Source organism: Malaclemys terrapin, chromosome 4, assembly GCF_027887155.1.
Source record: "Malaclemys terrapin pileata isolate rMalTer1 chromosome 4, rMalTer1.hap1, whole genome shotgun sequence".
In the NCBI taxonomy this organism is placed as follows: Eukaryota; Metazoa; Chordata; order Testudines; family Emydidae; genus Malaclemys; species Malaclemys terrapin.
In genome coordinates, this window is record NC_071508.1 from 7,946,960 (window position 1) to 7,966,546 (window position 19,587).

The following is a 19,587-nucleotide window of genomic DNA, read 5'->3' on the forward strand; positions in this document are numbered from 1 at the left end:
CTGAATTCAAGCCCCTGTTCCAGAGTAGGAGATGTCTCCTGCATCCCAGGCACAGATGAAACCATGCTGGGCAATAGGTTACAAAGGGGAGCATGGTTACACTCATATGCACCTCCTCTGATTTGCTGACAGATTCTGGACATTTTCTAAACCAATCTGATAATTTCTTTTCCTCATGTTTTTGGTTTGCTGGCTGAATTGAAAACTCAGTTATTTTCCCAGCTCTAGGGTTGTGACAGCCCATCTATCTGATGTTCAGAGGGCAGTGACGCTGAATTTCCCAAGCTGTTTGAATTAACCAACACCAGGTCAGAAAACAAGAATTCTTGTTTGGCAAAATATTTCAAGGTTTGAAATGTGCTTCTATTCTGATGCACAATGAAAAGGTGTGTGTGTGTGTGTGTGTGTGTGTGTGTGTGAGAGAGAGAGAGAGAGAGAGAGAGAGAGAGAAACATTTGGGAGAGAACATGGTGGGGGTTGGGTGAGATTTAACCAATTTTTGAATAATTTTTTCTCCTTTCATGGTGTCACTACAGAGTAGAGTTAAGGCATGTTGGGTGGCTTAACTCTTCATCCCTTGACATGTTTGGATTTAAGTCTTACATTTTCCTGGATTTCTCTTATTTTGGGATAATCACACCATCCTTCTAATTTATTTTACTGATACATATTCTGAAACTTAACTCCATCTTAACATGTTTCCCTGGGAATTTCCTTGGTTGTTGTTTGTTTGTTTTTGTTTTATTTTACTTTTATACTTGAGCACTACAACACAATGATAATGCTACCATGTGATATTTCTGATGAGTTAAAGAGATATATTTTTTAATTTTCTTTTAGAGCCAGATTCATTGCTACTCTCTGATTACTCTGGAAGAGCACATAGCAGCTGGAGTGTACCCCCACTTTCCCCTTCCTTCCTACCCTCCACATTCTTTTACACACCACACACCCCAAATTCCCCATGCCTCCTGACACTTCTCTACATTCTACTGCACACCGCTCCAATTTTTCTTTCCCTCCTGTACCCTGCATTCTTTTCATTGACTTTAATGGGGCTTTGAATCAGCCACTGTTGTTTCTCACAGTAGGATGTGTTGGTGGAGCAGAAGATTATTTCTAGGAATGGAAATGATATGAATGATCTGTTAGGCAGTGTGAACAATATCAGTCATGTGGCATCTCAGATGTATTAACGTGTTTGTGGAAGCCATGATCTGGGATTTCTTATCCTATCGTGTAAGAAGTGTGTATTAATTTGTGGTGAGCATTTCTGCAGTATATATTGGTGTCACATTGATAGTGTCTGTGTTCCTCAAGTATAATTGTATGTAAATATATGTACATGTATTTCTTAGAGAAAAACTCTTTTTTTAAATAATCCACTCATGATTTCATATGTAGATTGTTTCATGTAAATCTGTTGTGCTAATAGCAAGCAGTACATCATTTAATAGTGAGGATGAATAACCCTGGGAACTAACTACCAAAGTAATTGGGGATTCTCCAGCTATTGACGTCTTCAGGTCTGAATGCCTTCATCAAAAACAAGTTATTAGGCTCAGTACAAGAGTAACTGAGTGAATTTTTATGGCCTGTGTTATACATGATGTCAGACGAGAGGATCTAATAGTCCTTTCTCGACTTAAAATCGATGAATCTAGATGCATAAGGACGCTATTTATTTATTTATTTAGATGTTTCCTACAATAAAAGATGGCCCATCCAACGTTCTGGGTTCCCTTGACAATATTTTAAATGCACACTATTGTCAGGGTAAAGAATAGAACACAAACATACCTATAAAACAATTAATTAAAATCCTACCAAAATCCTTCACAAAGACCCACACTATGGCTTCTGACTCCTACATATTGTTCATCTTGGAGCAAGGGAGCCAAGGCAGGCATTCCAGCATGTCCTAAAGGTGATCTGAGACCAGGAAGAGGAAGTGAGGAAATAGTTATTGTGTTTGGATTGCTGAAGAGCAGCGGGCGGGGGGGGGGGGGGGGGGGGGGAGGGGGGGGGACTTTTAAACATTAACTTTTTCTAAGCCAAGTTTTGCTTTGGAGGGGTTGTTTCTAATTAGCCCTTTGTTTGAAAACCAGATTCCTGGTGGGATTGTTTGTAAAGGCCTGGTGGCATGTTTACTCTGCATAAAAATGTGTGTTCTTGCCATGAGTTGCTAACCTGCATTAACTAACTCAAGTGAAAATAGGAGTGAGGATATGGCAACTGGACTTTTATCTTGGGGTTAGCACCTTGATTTCAATCCCAGGCTTCCCTATAGGCTTTAACTCAAATTGCTAAACCAAATTAAAAGTCACATTTTCACTGCTATTTTAACCCTAGTTAAGAATACATCTGCAGAGCAGACATACCCAGAGAATACCCAGTGTGTTCTCTGTGTTTTTGAGACTGTGTTGGGCAAGTGAGTTTTCTCCAGTCCTAATGTTTAAAAAACACCAAATAGCACCAGGATGTGGTGTAAACGGCTCTTACTGGGATATGGAAACACTTTCTAACAGAGCACATGGAGTTATGACTACTAAGCAAGAAAGTGATTGACACAAGTGTTTCATCTCTACGCAGTTAATTTAGCTGCCTATATAATCTCATCTAATGTCTGTCTCTTCTCTTTTGTCAAATCTAGGTAACTCAGTTTAGACAAAATGGCTGTGGATAACCATACCACAGAGGCCACTGAATTCATTTTTGTGGGATTAACAGAAAACCCAACACTTCAGACCATCATTTTTGCATTCTTTCTAGCTATTTATACCCTCACCTTGGTGGGGAATCTTGGAATGATCATGTTAATTAGGATTGAATCTCGGCTTCATACCCCCATGTACTATTTCCTCAGTAATTTATCTTTCCTGGATATCTGTTACTCCTCTGTGACCGCACCCAAGACAATTGTGAGCTTCCTAGAGGAGAGAAAAGCCATCTCTTGGGCTGGCTGTGCAGCACAATTGTACTTCTTTTTAGCCCTGGGCACTACAGAATGTTTCCTCCTGGCTGTGATGGCCTATGATCGGTATGTGGCCATCCGTAACCCTCTGCTCTACACAATTATCATGTCCCCTAGAGTCTGTGTCTCACTGGTAGCTGGGTCATACATAATTGGCCTATTGCATTCCATGGTATACACAAGCTTCACATTTAGTTTGTCCTTCTGTGGGTCTAAGGAGATAAATCATTTTTTCTGTGCTATTACGTTATTGTTATCGCTCTCTTGCTCTGACACCCATACGAATGAACTTCTGATATTTAACCTTGCTGGACTAATTGAAATAATCACTATTCTTTCAGTCTTGGTATCCTATATTTACATCCTCAGCACCATCCTCGGGATCCCCTCTACCAATAGGAGATGGAAAACCTTCAGCACCTGCATCTCCCACCTGACGGCTGTCACCATATTCCATGGGACAATTCTCTTCTTGAATTTCCGATCCACATCCAGTTACTCTTTGGACCAAGACAAAATATTCTCTATATTGTATACCGTGGTGATCCCCATGCTGAACCCCCTCATCTACAGCCTGAGAAACCAAGATGTGAAGGATGCCCTGAGAGCCATAATTAAGATAAAATTGTTTGCCAATAAATTTAATAATTAACAATTTTATAAAACAATAAACAATGCATGGCTTCAAAGGAAGCAATGCATCAACTTCTCACTTGCATAATCTATTTCATGAATTCTATGTATAACCCTTCTGTCAACAGCATTGACAGCAACAAAGGCCGGATCCTTCTTCCTAGGAAATTCTCTGATTTGCTTACCTGAGGCTCAGTTCCAACCCCGTAATCTCAGAACCTATACCCAAGCTGGGCAACTTTGATAGGCAAATCCGTACCTACCCACAAGCATATTCAACAGAGGCTTCTGACTCCTACATATTGTTCATCTTGGAGCAAGGGAGCCAAGACAGGCATTCCAGCATGTCCTAAAGGTGATCTGGGACCAGGAAGAGGAAGTGAGGAAATGAGAGTTATTGAGAGGTTAAAGCAAATAAAAATATATGCACAGGTGAGTCACAGTCTATAATTTCAAAAGGTAGCAGAGACGTAGAGTTCTGCCAGTTTCCCAAAAGTCTTTCAGGGCTACTCAGAATAACTCTGGGGATCTACACCTCCTGATTCAGTTTTCTGCCCTGTTAGAATCCAAAAAGCCAAAAGATGAAGAATTTTTCCTTGTTTCCATATCTATTGCTGCTTCTCACAGAAACCAAGCTGACAGGATGGCCCCCATGTGAGTTCTTTCTTCATGGTGGGAAAAGAGGAATGCATTTAGAGAGTTTGATCTTTAATCTCACACACAATGACCACGTGCTTTTAATGTGCAGGAATTAACACTCCTGTTAAGATTCATTTGCATTACACAAGATTTATACCTGTTTGATGGCTTACTTAATTACAGGTGTATATACAATACAAATGCTTGCTATTACATTGTAACAGGGTACAGGGGGGTGGGAGGCTGATATTGAAGGGTTAAAATCCATGTGCAGCTTATGTAATAACTTGGTATATGGATTGTGCCAGCTCTTTTCCAGACCTGAAGTCCAGAGTTTGGTCAGGAGACCAAAGCAAATAGTGATTAGCTAAGAGAAAGCAGAATAAACAAAAGATAACCTTGCTTTGCTAAAAAAAAGCCTAATCAGCAAAATGCCAGATGTTGGAGCAATAACTCTTATTCAAAGTTGCAGAACAGAACAAAGAAGTCCTGTTTCTGTTGTGTTTGTTTCTTCTGTAGGGAGAAGTTCTTCCCACACACCAACCTTGAGTTTATGAAAGGTTCAAGCATGTCAGTAAAAGATATGGCCTCCTCCCACCTCTCTTGCCCCATAGACCAATGCCTGCTTTAAAATGAGCAACTTGAAAGATAATCTTCATTGCCATATACTTTCACTGGACATTTATGATTTGTCACTGAGGCGAAAAGGTCGATTACTCTGTGACCCCATTTTTGGAATATTGTGACGAGAACACTGTCGTGGATTTCCCACTCGTGTTCCTGTGAGAAGTGCCTGCTGAGGTTGTCGGCTGTAGTGTTTTGGCACCCTGGTAGGTATGATGCTGTGATGTTTATATTGTTGCCGATGCAGAAGTTCTATAAATTCATGGCTTCTACGCATAGCGAGTGAGACCTGGCTCCTCCTTGGCAATTGATGTAAACATGCACACCACATTGTCAGTGAGAATAGAGACTGAGGTTTCTCATATGAGTGGGAGGAAGGGTCAGCATGCATTGTGTACCTCGCGGAGTTCCAGGAAATTGATATGTAGTTGGGTTTCCGTCGCTGGCCACTTGCCTTGAACATTGTGGTGACCCAAGTGGGTGCCCCAATCTATCAGCGAGGCATCTGTTGTAATAGTCACTGATGGGGGGGGGGTCTTGTTGAAAGGGAATCCCGGAGCATACATTCCCTGGCTGTGTCCACCATTGTAGGGAGAGGCTAACCCTTGGTGGTAAAAAGCAACAGAGGGTCCTGTGGCACCTTTGAGACTAACAGAAGTATTGGGAGCATAAGCTTTCGTGGGTAAGAACCTCACTTCTTCAGATGCAAGTAATGGAAATCTCCAGAGGCAGGTATAAATCAGTGTGGAGATAACGAGGTTAGTTCAATCAGGGAGGGTGAGATGCTCTGCTAGCAGTTGAGGTGTGAACACCAAGAGAGGAGAAACTGCTTCTGTAGTTGGATAGCCATTTACAGTCTTTGTTTAATCCTGATCTGATGGTGTCAAATTTGCAAATGAACTGGAGCTCAGCAGTTTCTCTTTGGAGTCTGGTCCTGAAGTTTTTTTGCTGTAAGATGGCTACCTTTGATTCTATCAATCGTGATGCCCTATGGAAGGTGCTGTGTAGATTTGGCTGTCCACGGAAATTCATTTCCATCATCAGACTACTCCATGACAGGATGACTGCCACCATTCTGTGCAACGACTCAGAGACTGAACCATTCATCATTTGCATTGGTGTCAAGCAGGGCTGTGTCATTCCTCCAACACTCTTCTCCATTTACCTTGCCGTGATCCTGCTTCTCATCCATGACCGCCTTCCTGATGAAATCGGAATTGAGTATTGTATGGATGGTCAACTCCGCAATCTCCAAACAAAACCTAAGATCACGAGAATTGGCATCACTGATCAGTATACAGATGACTGTGTCATTCTCGCACACACAAAGGCCAATCTGCAAAGTACCCTAAATCTTTTTGCAGATGCCTATCGCAGCCTGGGTCTCTCTCTCAACATCAGGAAAACCAAGGTACTTTACCAGTCCTCACCTGCAGAAACTACTCTTCGTACCCCACAAATCACCATCAGTGGAGAATCCATGCATACCTTGGCAGCCACCTCTCCCAAACAGCCAGCATTGACACAGAAATTGAATACAGGATCCACTGTGCCAGCACATCCTTTGGAATACTACTCAAAGGAGTCTTCAATGATAGGGACCTGCAAACTGGCACCAAGATCTTGGTTTACAAAGCAGTTGTCATCCCCACCCTTCTCTGTGGGTGCGAGACCTGGGTCAGCTACAGACAACATCTCAAGGGGCTGGAGTGGTTCCAGCAGCACTGCCTGAGGAGGAGTCTCAGGATCAGCAGGGAAGACCGACACACTAACATCAGCGTTCTCTCTGCAGCCAATATTAGCAGCATAGAAGAGCAGGTCATGAAACACCAGCTCCACTGGGCTGGCCACTCTGTATGTATGCCTGGCACTCTCCTCCCAAAGCAAGTACTCTTTTCTTAGTTAAGTCAGGGAAGAGGGGCTCGCAGAGGACAGCCAAAGGGCTTCCAAGACATACAGTAACTCCTCACTTAACTTTGTAGTTATGTTCCTGAAAAATGCGACTTTAAGTGAAACCATGTTAAGTGAATCCAATTTCCCCATAAGAATTAATGTAAATTAGGGAGTTAGGTTCCAGGGAATTTTTTTTCACCAGACAAAAGACTATATATATATATAGCCTTTTGTCTGGTGAAAAAAAATTCCCTGGAATTTATTCCCTGGAATATACATATATATACACACACACACACACACAGTATAAGTTTTAAACAATTTAAACAAACAATTTAATACTGGCACACAGTGATGATGATTGTGAAGCTTGGTTGAGGTGGAGGAGTCAGAGGGTGGGATATTTCCCAGGGAATGCCTTACTGCTAAATGATGAACTAGCAATTGGCTGAGCCCTCAAGGGTTAACTTTCACACTCTACAAGGCAGCAGGAATGGAGGGAGGGGAGACAGCATCGCAGACAGAGACAGAGACACACACCGTGTGTGTGTGAGAGAGAGAGGCGCATTTCCCCTTTAAGTACACTGCCTTGTTAATTAGATCAGCTTGCCAGCAAGCTCCCTCCGTCCTCAGCCCTGTCGTGTGTCCCCCCTGCTCTATGGAAGATGGGGTAAGCGGGGTGCAGGAGCAGTGGGGAGGGGGACACCCTGACATTAGCCCCGTTCTTTCTCTCCTCCCCCCCTGCACAGCAAGAAGGAGTCTTGGGGAGCAGCTCCAAGGCAGAGGGCAGGTCCATCTTGGAGGGAAGGACCTGCCGTTGAATTGCCGCCAAAGAAGAAGCGGCGCGGTGGAGCTGCTGCCGATCGTGGCTTTTTTTTTCCCCCGCCACTTGGGGCGGCAAAAACCCTAGAGCCGGCCCTGTGCACACCATACAACAAGCCACACTCCACTTTGAGGAGAACAGACATGCTTATGAGACAGAGAAGTGACAAAGGAGGAAAGAAAGGGCACAACCGTCCTGCCAACACCTAGGTCTCCCCCAAGTTTACACCTGTCACTTCAGTGTGCAAATCTGCACTTTGAGTAAAGCACAAAGCATTTCCCCCATTGAGGAAGAGTGACATTGTGTAGCCATTCGGTGTAATACACAGAACATTTCCCTCAATGAGCAACAGTGACACAGGGCAATCCAGGAAATGCACAAAGCATTTTCCTCATGGAGCAACAGTGACACAGGAACAACAAGGAGTCTGGTGGCACCTTAAAGACTAACAAATGTATTTGGGCATAAGCTTTCGTGGGTTAAAACTATGCATCCGAAGAAGTGAGGTTTTTACCCATGAAAGCTTATGCCCAAATAAATCTGTTAGTCTTTAAGGTGCCACCAGACTCCTTGTTGTTTTTGTAGATACAGACTAACATGGCTACCCCCTGATAGTGACACAGGGTGGCCACTTGGAGTAATACACAGAGCATTTCCCTCATGGAGCAAGACTGACATTGTGTGGCCACTCGGGGTAGGCACAAAGCATTTACTTCATGGAGCAACTGTGAATTACCCCAAGTGGCAACCCAGTGTCATTAAGTATTTCCCTCATGGAGCAACAGCGAAACCGGGTGGCCAATCCAGGTAATGCACAAACCATTTCCCTTATGAAGGGACAGTGACAATGGGTGGCCACTCGAGTAAGGCAGAAAGTAGTTTCCTCATGGAACAACAGTGACACCGGTTGGCCATTTGGTGTAATGCAGAGAACATTTCCCTCATTGAGCAAGACTGTCGCCGGGTAGCTAATCCAGGTAATGCACAGAGCATTTCCCGCATGGAGCAACAGTGACGTTGCGTAGCCATTTGGTGTAATACACAGAACATTTCCCTCAATGAGCAACAGTGACACTCGGTGGCTAATTCAGGTAATACACAAACCATTTCCCTCATCAAGGGACAGTGACAATGGGTGGCCACTTCGAGTAATGCACAAAGCATTTACTTCATGAAGCAACTGTGCATTACCCCAAGTGACAACCCAGTGTCATTAAGTATTTTCCACATGGATGTGGGGGGGGAAGGGTCCGGGCCTAAACTTTGGTCCAGTAAACTGTATGTACGGCCTGGAGGCAGCTAAGGGGGGAGAGGGGTAGAAAAAGGGCAGAAAGAAACTATAAAAGCAGAACTAACCATTTATAACAGCTTGTGATTAATAGCTGCCCGGTGACAGAGCAAGAAACTGCAAAGGGCAAAACTAAGAAAAACTGGAAAACTTGCTTTGCTTTATTCCTTATATGGATGTTAAAATTTAGGGAAGTATATGTACTTTTGTGGTTTTAGCCTATATAAGCTTTCGTATTTTGTCGGGGGTAGGGGGGGTTCGGCTGCCTTGGCTGACTCACCCATGCATGCATGTTTGATTAATCAATAAAGGTGCCTCAGGCTGATCTGATCCCAAATCAATTGTGTGGTCCATTTTCCACAACAATTTGGGGGCTCGTCCGGGATCCACAGAAGACTCCCCCAGACCGGAGGACCGCGGGCAATCTCCCACCAGACCCAGGGCCCATCTGAAAGGTAAGAGACCTTTTGAAATCTCTATCGTGGGTTTCTGGTGGAGGATTTGCCCATAGGCTCAGGGTTGGGTGAGTTGCACGCTGGATCTCAACCTTTTTGCTGCCAGACACGCCTGACGCCCTTCTGTTTTTGTCTTGTTCTGTTTTGTTCTGGTTTTGGTTCCCCGGGAAGAGCCACTGGGTGTGGCTAGATAGGTCGTGAATAGACCTTTGGTTCTGTGTGCCAGTGTGAAAGTGAAGGTCGGTAGACCGGTGTGAGCGAAGGTCACAGGAAGACGCCCTGAGCCCTCTGCGAAGCCTTGGCCTCGTGACCAGAGGTGCCTCGAACGCAAGCCTTGTGACCGCACCTTAGTGGGTCGGTAAAAGGCCCTGACCAGGATAAGGCTTCCTCTGCCTGGCATGCCTGGCGAGGGGCCTACCTGGGTCTAGGAGTGTGAGACCCTGTCCTCTACCATCTGTGAACGGTCTGGTTTCCTTACACTCTTTCCTTTGGTTCCCCTCCTCCGCCGGTAAAAGGCAGTTTGAAGAGCCACTGATGGGTCTAAAATGCCCCACCAAAGCAACAGAGTAAGCGGCGCTGTTCTTTCTAAGACTAGCCGACGCTCTTTGCTGGACGGGGGTGTAGGCAGTTGTGGATGCACCTAAACAAGCCTTTCCTGTGTGAAAGATCTGTGTGAAAGTATTGGGTCTTGGGGCAGTAGGCTCAACGGGAGCACCACCCTGTTAGGAAAGTCAGGATACTGGGGGATGGAGGATCCAGGGTGATCCTCGTCTCGCCGAGAAAGCTGTAGAAAAAAGGGGGGTGGTGTGAGATCACCGTCTCGCCAAAAGGACACACCTGGTTTAGTCTGTGTTTGTCTGTCTGTGTCTGTCTGTGTATAAATTGTTCATAAAAATATGGGGGCCAGTGAGTCAAAAGGAATCACCGTCCCGCCAAAAGGTACACCAGCAGTGTACATGTACCTAAATTGTAGTCCTTTTTACTTGCAAGTTTCTGAAAAAATGGAATTGGTATACCAGGAATAATCCAAAATTACAATTTCCTTTAGGAGGAAGCTTCAACCTTGACAAGTTTGTGCACCTCAGAGGCGCACTTCTTGCCAACAAAGTCGAACAAGGTCAGTTTGATGTATACTTTTATTGGTGTAAGGAAACAGTAAAATGACACCATAAATCTCAAGTAGGGAGTCCCAAGGACTCCCAAGAAAAGCTTAAAACCCAACTAAAAAAGACAAAAAGGAAATTGACTCTTTTCCGTAACCCCGCTGGCCAGCAGATATCCTTCTACCCCTCTAGACCCCTTCAGGAGGCAAAGCCCCTTTGGAGTATCCTCTCCGCACCTCCTGACGATCTTATAGACCTGTTCCTAGAATGCAGGCAGTTTGCTGCTCCAGCACAACCCATGTAAGCAGCTGCTGGAGCACCTCGCACAGCCGGAACTGGGCAGGGAGCTGCTGCCCAGGCCCCACAGGCCCCAAGGGCAAGAAATGTTAAGCGCCTTAAGTATCAAAAGCCCTTACATGTACCCCTCAGACAGCGTCTCCCTGTATTGAGGAAATGTTCCCCTTGCGCCAATTCCCGGGCATTGGCGCTTCGGGTCAGGAGACCTTGGTGTCTGTGCATGCACCTTGGTCTCCCACTGAATTGTATAATTTAATTTTTTTTTTTCCAAAAATAAAAGAAGACCCTATTAAATTCCAAGAAGAATTAAAAACTGTCATGCACTGATACAACCCTACCTGGGCAGACTTAAACCAACTCCTGGAGGGCGTCCTGCCCAAGAAAACATTAAATCGCCTTTATCAGGCAGCCAGATGGCCCATGGAGGACCCAGGCCATGACCAGGCCACAATAAATAGGATCAGAAACAGGCTGTGAGAAGCAGTTCTCACAGTCTTCCAAAGAAAGCAAATTGGGCCAAAATTAGCAGCTGTCAACAAAGTAAAAATAAGAATTTAAATAAAACCCAACATGCCATCACTGCCACATTGAAACGCTGCGAATTGGGCAGCAACAGTGACACTGGGTGGCCACACAGAGGAATGCACAAAGCATTTCCCTCATGGAGCAAATGTGACACAGGGTGGTCAGTCGGGGTAATGCACAAAGCATTGCCCTCATGGAGCAACAGTGATGTTGCGTAGACATTTGGTATAATACACAGAACATTTTCCTCAATGAGCAACAGTGACATCAGACAGCCAATCCAGGTAATGAACAAACCATTTCCCTCACGGAGCAAGAGTGACACTGGGTGGCCACTCAGGGTGATGCACAAAGCATTTCCCTCATGGAGAAAGTCTGACACCTGGTGTCTAACCCAGGTAATGCACAAAGCATTTCCCACATGGAGCAAGGGTGACACTGGGTGGCCTCTCAGGATAATGCAAAAACATTTCCTTCATGGAGCAACTGTGCATTACCCGGAGTGACCACCGGGTGTCACTGTTGTTCCATGAGGAAAATGCTTTGTGCCTTACTCAGAGTGGCCACTCCACTGTCCCTTGATGAGGGAAATGTTTTGTGCATTATCTGGATTGGCCACCTGGTTTCTCTCTTGCTCCATGAGGGAAATACTTAGTGACACTGGGTGGCCACTCAGGGTAATGCACACAGCATTCCTCTCATGGAGCAACAGTGACATTGTGTAGCCATTTGTTGTAATACACAGAACATTTCCCTCAATGAGCAACAGTGACAGCGGGTGGCCAATACAGGTAACCCACAAAGAACTTTCCTCATGGAGCAACAGTGACATCAGAGGGCCAATCCAAGTAATGCACAAAGCATTTCCCTCACAGAGCAACAGTGACACTGTGTGGCCACTCCGAGTAATGCACAAAGCATTTCCCTCATGGAGCAACTGTGCATTACCTTGAGTGACCACCCAGTGTCACAGTATTAAGGTGCTTCACTTTCTTTTCATTTACTGCCTATTACTTATCATATAGGAGGAGGAGGAAGAAAAAAAGAATGAAAAACACGGGGGAAGATAAGAGAGGATGTTCTTTTTCTTGGCTGGGTCCTGAGGGAGGGCCGCAAAAATGAAGCTGAGCACAGGGCCCCACTAACTCTAAATCTGCCACTGGCTGCGGCGGCAGGGGAGAGATGCCTCTCCCCAAACAAATTCTAAAACCTAATGGAAATCACTTGTCTGGAGTCACTTGTCTTGTTTGGGGAGAGGTATTGGAAATAATTAACACCAGATCTTTGCTATCTGGCATAATGGTATAGTTCTGGTTCTTCATCGTACTCCCATTGACTAAAACAGCAAGCAGCTCTAGGTTTGGAGCTAGGTGTTTTGTAGAGCTTATTTGCAAGCTCTTTGAAGCAGGGATCTGTCTGCAAACTCCAAAGCCATGGGTTCATGTGCTCTGTTTACTTAAGGGGCTTATAAAAACTTAATGAGCCTACTCTGAATTTTTGAGTTGGTAAAACACACAATGTGAAACCAAGAGAATTTTGCCTGTTTCTACAGCGCTCTGTTGCACTTACACAGTGTGGGTCCTAAACACTCATTTAAAATACCCATAATAATACCCACTTAATGTTTTACTTCCCTTCGTATTTTCAGTGTTGTCACATGTCTGTGGTTTTGTTTGCTGTCTGTAGTGGGCAAACTTGGGTCCCCTCCATAAACTACTGGGGAAGTGGCCTGCAATTGGACAGCGAAGGGGATCTGAATTGTTAAGAGGCCCAGGTAGATAGCTGTAAAAGATAAATACTCTGCATTACCCTGACTGGCCACCAGGTGTCACTGCTCCTCCAAGGGAGACATACTCTCTGCATTACCCTGACTGGCCACCAGATGTCACTGCTGCTTCATGGGAGATAAACTCTGTGCTTTTCCCTGATTGGACACTGATTGTCACTGCTCCTCCAATAGAAACACCTTCTGTGCATTACCCCTACTGGCCACTAGGTGTCACTGCTGTGCCAAGGAACACATTTACCCTTATTGGCCACTGGGTGTCACTGCTCCTCCAATAGAAACACCTTATGTGCATTACCCCTACTGGCCACCAGGTGTCACTGCTGTGCCAAGGGACACATGATCTGTGCAGTACCCTGACTGGCCACTGGCTGCCACTGCGGCTTCATGGGAGATACACTGTGGGCATTTCCCTGACTGGCCACCAGGTGTCACTGCTGCTTCATAGGAAATACACTCTGTGCATTACCCTGACTGGCCACTGGGTATCACTAGTCCTACATGGGAGCCCCCCTCCCCCCTCCCCCCCGCATTACCGCAACTGGCCACCTGGTGTCACACACAATTTGTGCATTACCCTGACTGGCCATCAGGTGTCACTGCTGCTTCATGGGCAATACACTCTGTGCATTTCTCTGACTTGCCCCTGGGTGTCACTGCTGCTCCAAGAGAAACACCTTCTGTGCATTACCCCAACTGGCCACCAGGTGTCACTGCTGTGCCAAGGGAAACATGATCTGTGCATTACTCTTATTGGCCACTGGGTGTCACTGCTCCTCCAAGGGAGATACCTTCTGTGCAAAGCAACAAAGAGTCCTGTGGCACCTTATAGACTAACAGATGTATTGGAGCATAAGCTTTCATGGGTGAATACCCACTTCGTAAGATGCATGTAATGGAAATTTCCAGTGTTAGGTATAAATATGCAGGCAAGAATCAGTCTGGAGATAACGAGGTTAGTTCAATCAGGGAGGATGAGGCCCTCTTCTAGCAGTTGAGGTGTGAACACCAAGGGAGGAGAAACTGCTTTTATAGTTGGCTAGCCATTCACAGTCTTTGTTTAATCCTGAGCTGATGGTGTCAAATTTGCACCAAGCTCAGCAGTTTCTCTTTGAAGTCTGGTCCTGACGTATTTTTTGCTGTAGGATGGCTTCCTTAAAATCTGCTTTGTGTGGCCAGGGAGGTTGAAGTGTTCTCCTACAGGTTTTTGTATATTGCCATTCCTAATATCTGACTTGTGTCCATTTATCCTTTTACATAGGGACTGTCCAGTTTGGACGATGTACATAGCAGAGGGGCATTGCTGGCACATGATGGTGTATATAACATTGGTGGACGTGCAGGTGAATGAACCGGTGATGTTGTAGCTGATCTGGATAGGTCCTGTGATGATGTCGCTGGTGTAGCTATGTGGACAGAGTTGGCATCGAGGTTTGTTGCATGGATTGGTTCCTGAGTTAGAGTTGTTATGGTGCGGTGTGTGGTTGCTGGTGAGAATATGCTTAAGATTGGCGGGTTGTCTGTGGGCAAGGACTGGCCTGCCTCCCAAGGTCTGTGAAAGCAAAGGATCATTGTCCAGGATGGGTTGTAGATCACTGATGATGCGTTGGAGAGATTTAAGCTGAGGACTGTAGGTGATGGCCAGTGGAGTTCTGTTGGTTTGTTTCTTGGGCTTGTCTTGCAGCAGGAGGCTTCTGGGTACATGTCTGGCTCTGCTGATTTGTTTCCTTATTCCCTCGTGTGGGTATCATAGTTTTGAGAATGCTTGGTGAAGATCTTGTAGGTGTTGGTCTCTGTCTGAGGGGTTGGAGCAAATGCGGTTGTACCTCAGTGTTTGGCTGTAGACGATGGATCACGTGGTATGTCCAGGATGGAAGCTGGAGGCATGAGGGTAGGCATAGCGGTCGGTGGGTTTTCGGTATAGGGTGGTGTTAACGTGACCATCACTTATTCGTTCTGTGGTCTCTAGGAAGTGGACCTCCCGTGTAGATTGGTCCAGGCTGAGGTTGATGGTGGGTTGGAAGCTGTTGAAATCATGGTGGAATTCTTCCAGAGTCTCCTTCCTATGGGTCCAGATGATGAAGATTTCATCAATGTAGTGTAGGTAGAGAAGGGGCAGGAGTGGACGAGAGCTGAGGAAGCGTTGTTCCAGGTCAGCCATAAAAATGTTGGCATATTGTGGGGCCATGCGGGTGCCCATAGCGGTGCCACTGGTCTGGAGGTATATATTGTCACCAAATTTGAAATAATTGTGTGTGAGGATAAAGTCACAGAGCTCAGCAAACAGTTGTGCTGTGTCATCTTCAGATATACTGTTCCTGACAGCTTGTATTCCATCTGTGTGTGGGATGTTTGTGTAGAGAGCCTCCACATCCATGGTGGCTAGGATAGTGTTTTCTGGAAGATCACCAATGCATTGTAGTTTTCTCAGGAAATCTGTGGTATCACGGAGGTAGCTGGAAGTGCTGGTGGCGTAGGGTCCGAGTAGAGAGTCCACATATTCGGATAGTCCTTCAGTGAGAGTGCCAATTCCAGAAATGATGGGGCGTCCAGGATTTCCAGGTTTGTGGATCTTGGGTAGTAGATAGAATAACCCTGGTCGGGGCTCTAAGGGAGTGTTGATTTTTTTCCTGTGTTGGTGTAGGGAGTGTCCTGAGTAGATGGTGCAGTTTCTTAGTATATTCCTCAGTGAGATCTGAGGAAAGTAGTCTGTAGAATTTGGTATTGGAGAGTTGTCTGGCAGCCTCCTTCTGGTAGTCAGACCTGTTCATGATGACAACAGCACCTCCTTTATCAGCCTCTTTGATTATAATGTCAGGGTTGTTTCTGAGGCTGTGGATGGCATTGCATTCTGCACAACTTAGATTATGAGGCAAGCGATGTTGTTTTTCCACAATTTCTTCCTGTGCACGTCAGCGGAAGCATTCTATGTATAGGTCCAGACTGTCATTTCGACCCTCAAGAGGAGTCCATGTGGAGTTCTTCTTCTTGTGTTGTTGGTGGGCGAGTATCTGTGTATCAGTGCACTGTTCAGTGTTATCTTGAAAGTATTCTTTGAGTCGAAGATGGGAAAAGTAGGCTTCCAGATCACCACAGAACTGTATCATGTTCGTGGGGGTGGTGGGGCAAAAAGAGAGTCCCTGAGATAGGACATACTCTTCTGTCGGGTTGAGTGTATAGCTGGATAGATTGACGAGATTGCTGGGTGAGTTAGGGGTACCACTCTTGTGGCCCCATGTGGCAGGTAGGATTTTAGACAACTTACAGTCCTTTTTCCTTTGTAGAGAGGTGAAGTGTGTAATGTAGATCTCCTGTCTTATTTTAGTAAAGTCCGTTTGTGTGGAGGGTTGGATATTTATGAAAGTCTCCAGGTTGGAGAGCTCTTTTTTGATGTTTTCCTGTTTGCTGTATAGGATGCTGATCAGGTGGTTCCTCAGTTTCTTTGATAGTGTATGGCATAATCTCTCACTGTGGTCTGTGCAGTATGTAGATAGCAATGGATTTTTCACCTTCAGTCCATTTGATATGATGTCCATCTGTTTGCATTTGGAAAGGAAGATGATATCTGTCTGTACTTGTGCAAGTTTCTTCATGAGGTTGATAGATTTCCATTCCATACAGCTAAATGCAGTGCCTTGCATGGTGTCAAGTATCAGAGGGGTAGCCGTGTTAGTCTAGATCTGTAAAAAGCAACAAAGAGACCTGTGGCACCTTATAGACTAACAGATGTATTGGAGCATAAGCTTTTGTGGGTGAATACCCGTTTCGTCAGACGCACGAATTGGACATTTCCAGAGGCAGGTATAAATATGCAGGCAAGAATCAGTCTGGAGATAACGAGGTTAGTTCAATCAGGGAGGGTGAGGCCCTCTTCTAGCAGTTGAGGTGTGAATACCAAGGGAGGAGAAACTGCTTTTGTAGTTAGCTAGCCATTCACAGTCTTTGTTTAATCCTGAGCTGATGGTGTCAAATTTTCAAATTAACTGAAGCTCAGTAGTTTCTCTTTGAAGTTTGGTCCTGAAGTGCATTACCCCAACTGGCCACCAGGTGTCCCTGCTGTGCCAGGGGAAACATGATCTATGCATTACCCTTATTGGCCACTAAGTGTCACTGCTCCTCTAAGGGAGACATACTCTATGCATTTCCCTGGATGGCCACTAGGTGTCACTGCTCCTCCAAGAGAAACACCTTCTGTGCCTTACCGCAACTGGCCATTCAGTGTCACCGCTGCGCCAAGGGACCTACCTTCTGTATATCATCCCGACTGGCCACTGGGTGTCACTGCTGCTCCATGGGGAACACAATTTGTGCATTACCCTTACTGGCCACCAGGTACCACTGCTGCTCTAAGAGAGACATACTCTCTACATTACCCTGACTGGCCACCGGTTATCACTTCTGCTTCATGGGAGATACATTCTGCAAGTTTCAGCGCTATAATGTGCCAGTATAGACAGTGCACCAGCGCTGGTGCTTAATGGGCCATCGAGCAGGCTAGGCAGTGCTGATGTCTGTGGGTGTCACCCAGAAACACAGAACAAGTTTGGAAATACAGCTAAAACCTACATATCCATAACTCATAACACAAAGGTGATATAAACATATAAACAAAATTATCATACTTGGTCAATTGTAACATTTTCGCAGATACCCCACATATCTGGTCAAATTCATTGCAATTTGATAATATTGCTGTCAACAATATCCTAAAGTGTCCCACATATTCCACACAGTGTCACATGGTATTAAAGAGTTAGCAATGCCATGAATCAGGCTGAAATGACATTTTGTTTCTAATTCATATTTTCAGCCATTTACAATTTTAAAAAAATGGAATGAGTTTTTCAAAAGCAGCCTTAGTCCAGAAGTGACTGTTTTGGTAAGAAGTGTAATAAAATATTTAATTATTTCAAAATTTTCTGACATTTTTCTTACAGTTAGGTAACTCAAAGATTCCTGAAATTAATTAAATGTAGCTGATAAAAATATAAGTCATTCAGTTAAAGGTTCCTTATTTATGAAAAAAAAGAAGAATGATTGTCTATATTTAGGCAGCTAGAAACGTTGGGGGTTTATTCCTCTGTAATGTCCTGAATATAATGCAAAAATTGCAAAGAATATGTATACATGATGCTTATTTGTATGTAACTTCATGATAAACAGGCATCTTACTATTTGCATGCATTTTTGCACTGGGTAAGAGCCCACAATTTAGCTCAGGAAAACATTAGATCAATTTTGTATTTTTAACTGTACAAGATTTTATAGAGCAGGCTTTGGGGAAATTTTCAAATCTTCAGCTTTACCAAAGGCACAAAAAAAGCGTTGTGATTGATGTAAAAATAAAAGGCAAATTACAACCGGATAATGTGTCCAATGAAGGACAAAGAATTCAGAAAGAAACAGCAATTTTCTGGAGGCTTTTCCCCCAAACAATTACTTCATTTTTCATCAAGCACAGACATCCAGCCTCAACAGCTAAACTCAACAAGCATTTTTGTCTCTTGGGGTTCTTCAGGGGTTATTTTGTGACTACTGATAAAGCTTGTAGTGTTATGAGATTAAATTGCATTAGATTAATTGAACAGAGCGCATAAATCTGGACAAATTAGTTCCAACAATTAGAAGACAATGAGCATAATGATGTTATTCAATGGTGCCATTAGGGGATGGCAAAATGAAGTGGAATAAAACCCTCTATACTCCCATACAGCTTGGGAAAGACTTTCATTCCAGTTTATTATGAATGAGGAGATATTCTTTTCTGTTTCTCCATGAAGAGTGAGCCCCCTAAATTCTCTGTTTAAACATGCTACAATGGCTGGGGTAACAGTTAAAATATGGTCTCTTTGTAAAAAGCTCTAAATTTTGGTAGACGGTAACCCAGGAGAAGAGGGAAATGAGACCAGAATGTTTCCTTTCCAATGGAAATTGTGGTGGTTTCTTTTACACGTATGCATTCTCTTTCTCTAGCAATGCTATCACTGCTGCCATACTCTGACAAGACAAGTACAATGACAACAAGAACAGGAGTACTTGTGGCACTTTAGAGACTAACAAATTTATTAGAGCATAAGCTTTCGTGGGCTATTGCCCACTTCTTCGGATGCATATAGAGTGGAACATATATTGAGGAGATATATATACACACATACAGAGAGAATGAACAGGTGGGAGTTGTCTTACCAACTCTGAGAGGCCCATTAAGTAAGAGAAATTTTTTTTTTGAAGTGATAATCAAGCTAGCCCAGTACAGACAGTTTGATAAGAAGTGTGAGAATACTTACAAGGGGAGATAGATTCAATGTTTGTAATGGCTCAGCCATTCCCAGTCCTTATTCAATCCTGAGTTGATTGTATCTAGTTTGCATATCAATTCCAGCTCAGCAGTCTCTCCTTGGAATCTGTTTTTGAAGTTTTTCTGTTGTAAGATAGCCACCCGCAGGCTGGCATTGAATGGCCAGACAGGTTAAAGTGTTCTCCCACTGGTTTCTGAGTATTATGATTCCTGATGTCAGATTTGATCTCAAAACTGGATACTCTCATA

General features: G+C 44.4%; 1 protein-coding gene across 1 annotated transcript; it reads left to right on the forward strand.

The window, feature by feature from the left end:
- The first annotated feature begins 2,669 nt into the window (after nt 1-2,669).
- LOC128837277 (olfactory receptor 1086-like) lies at nt 2,670-4,039 on the forward strand. The gene is made up of 2 exons (XM_054028313.1): nt 2,670-3,592; nt 3,861-4,039. Exons 1-2 carry the CDS (start codon nt 2,673-2,675, stop codon nt 3,958-3,960), a joined length of 1,020 nt encoding a protein of 339 aa, XP_053884288.1. The 5' UTR covers nt 2,670-2,672; the 3' UTR covers nt 3,961-4,039.
- The last annotated feature ends 15,548 nt before the right edge of the window (nt 4,040-19,587 follow it).

What these genes read in the sequence shown, in the direction of transcription:
- LOC128837277 (XM_054028313.1), top strand. Translation starts at nt 2,673, where the DNA reads ATGGCTGTGGATAACCATACCACAGAGGCCACTGAATTCATTTTTGTG. An exon ending in GCCCTGAGAGCCATAATTAA is followed by an intron (nt 3,593 to 3,860) that starts GATAAAATTGTT and finishes TGATAGGCAAAT; the next exon opens with CCGTACCTACCCACAAGCAT.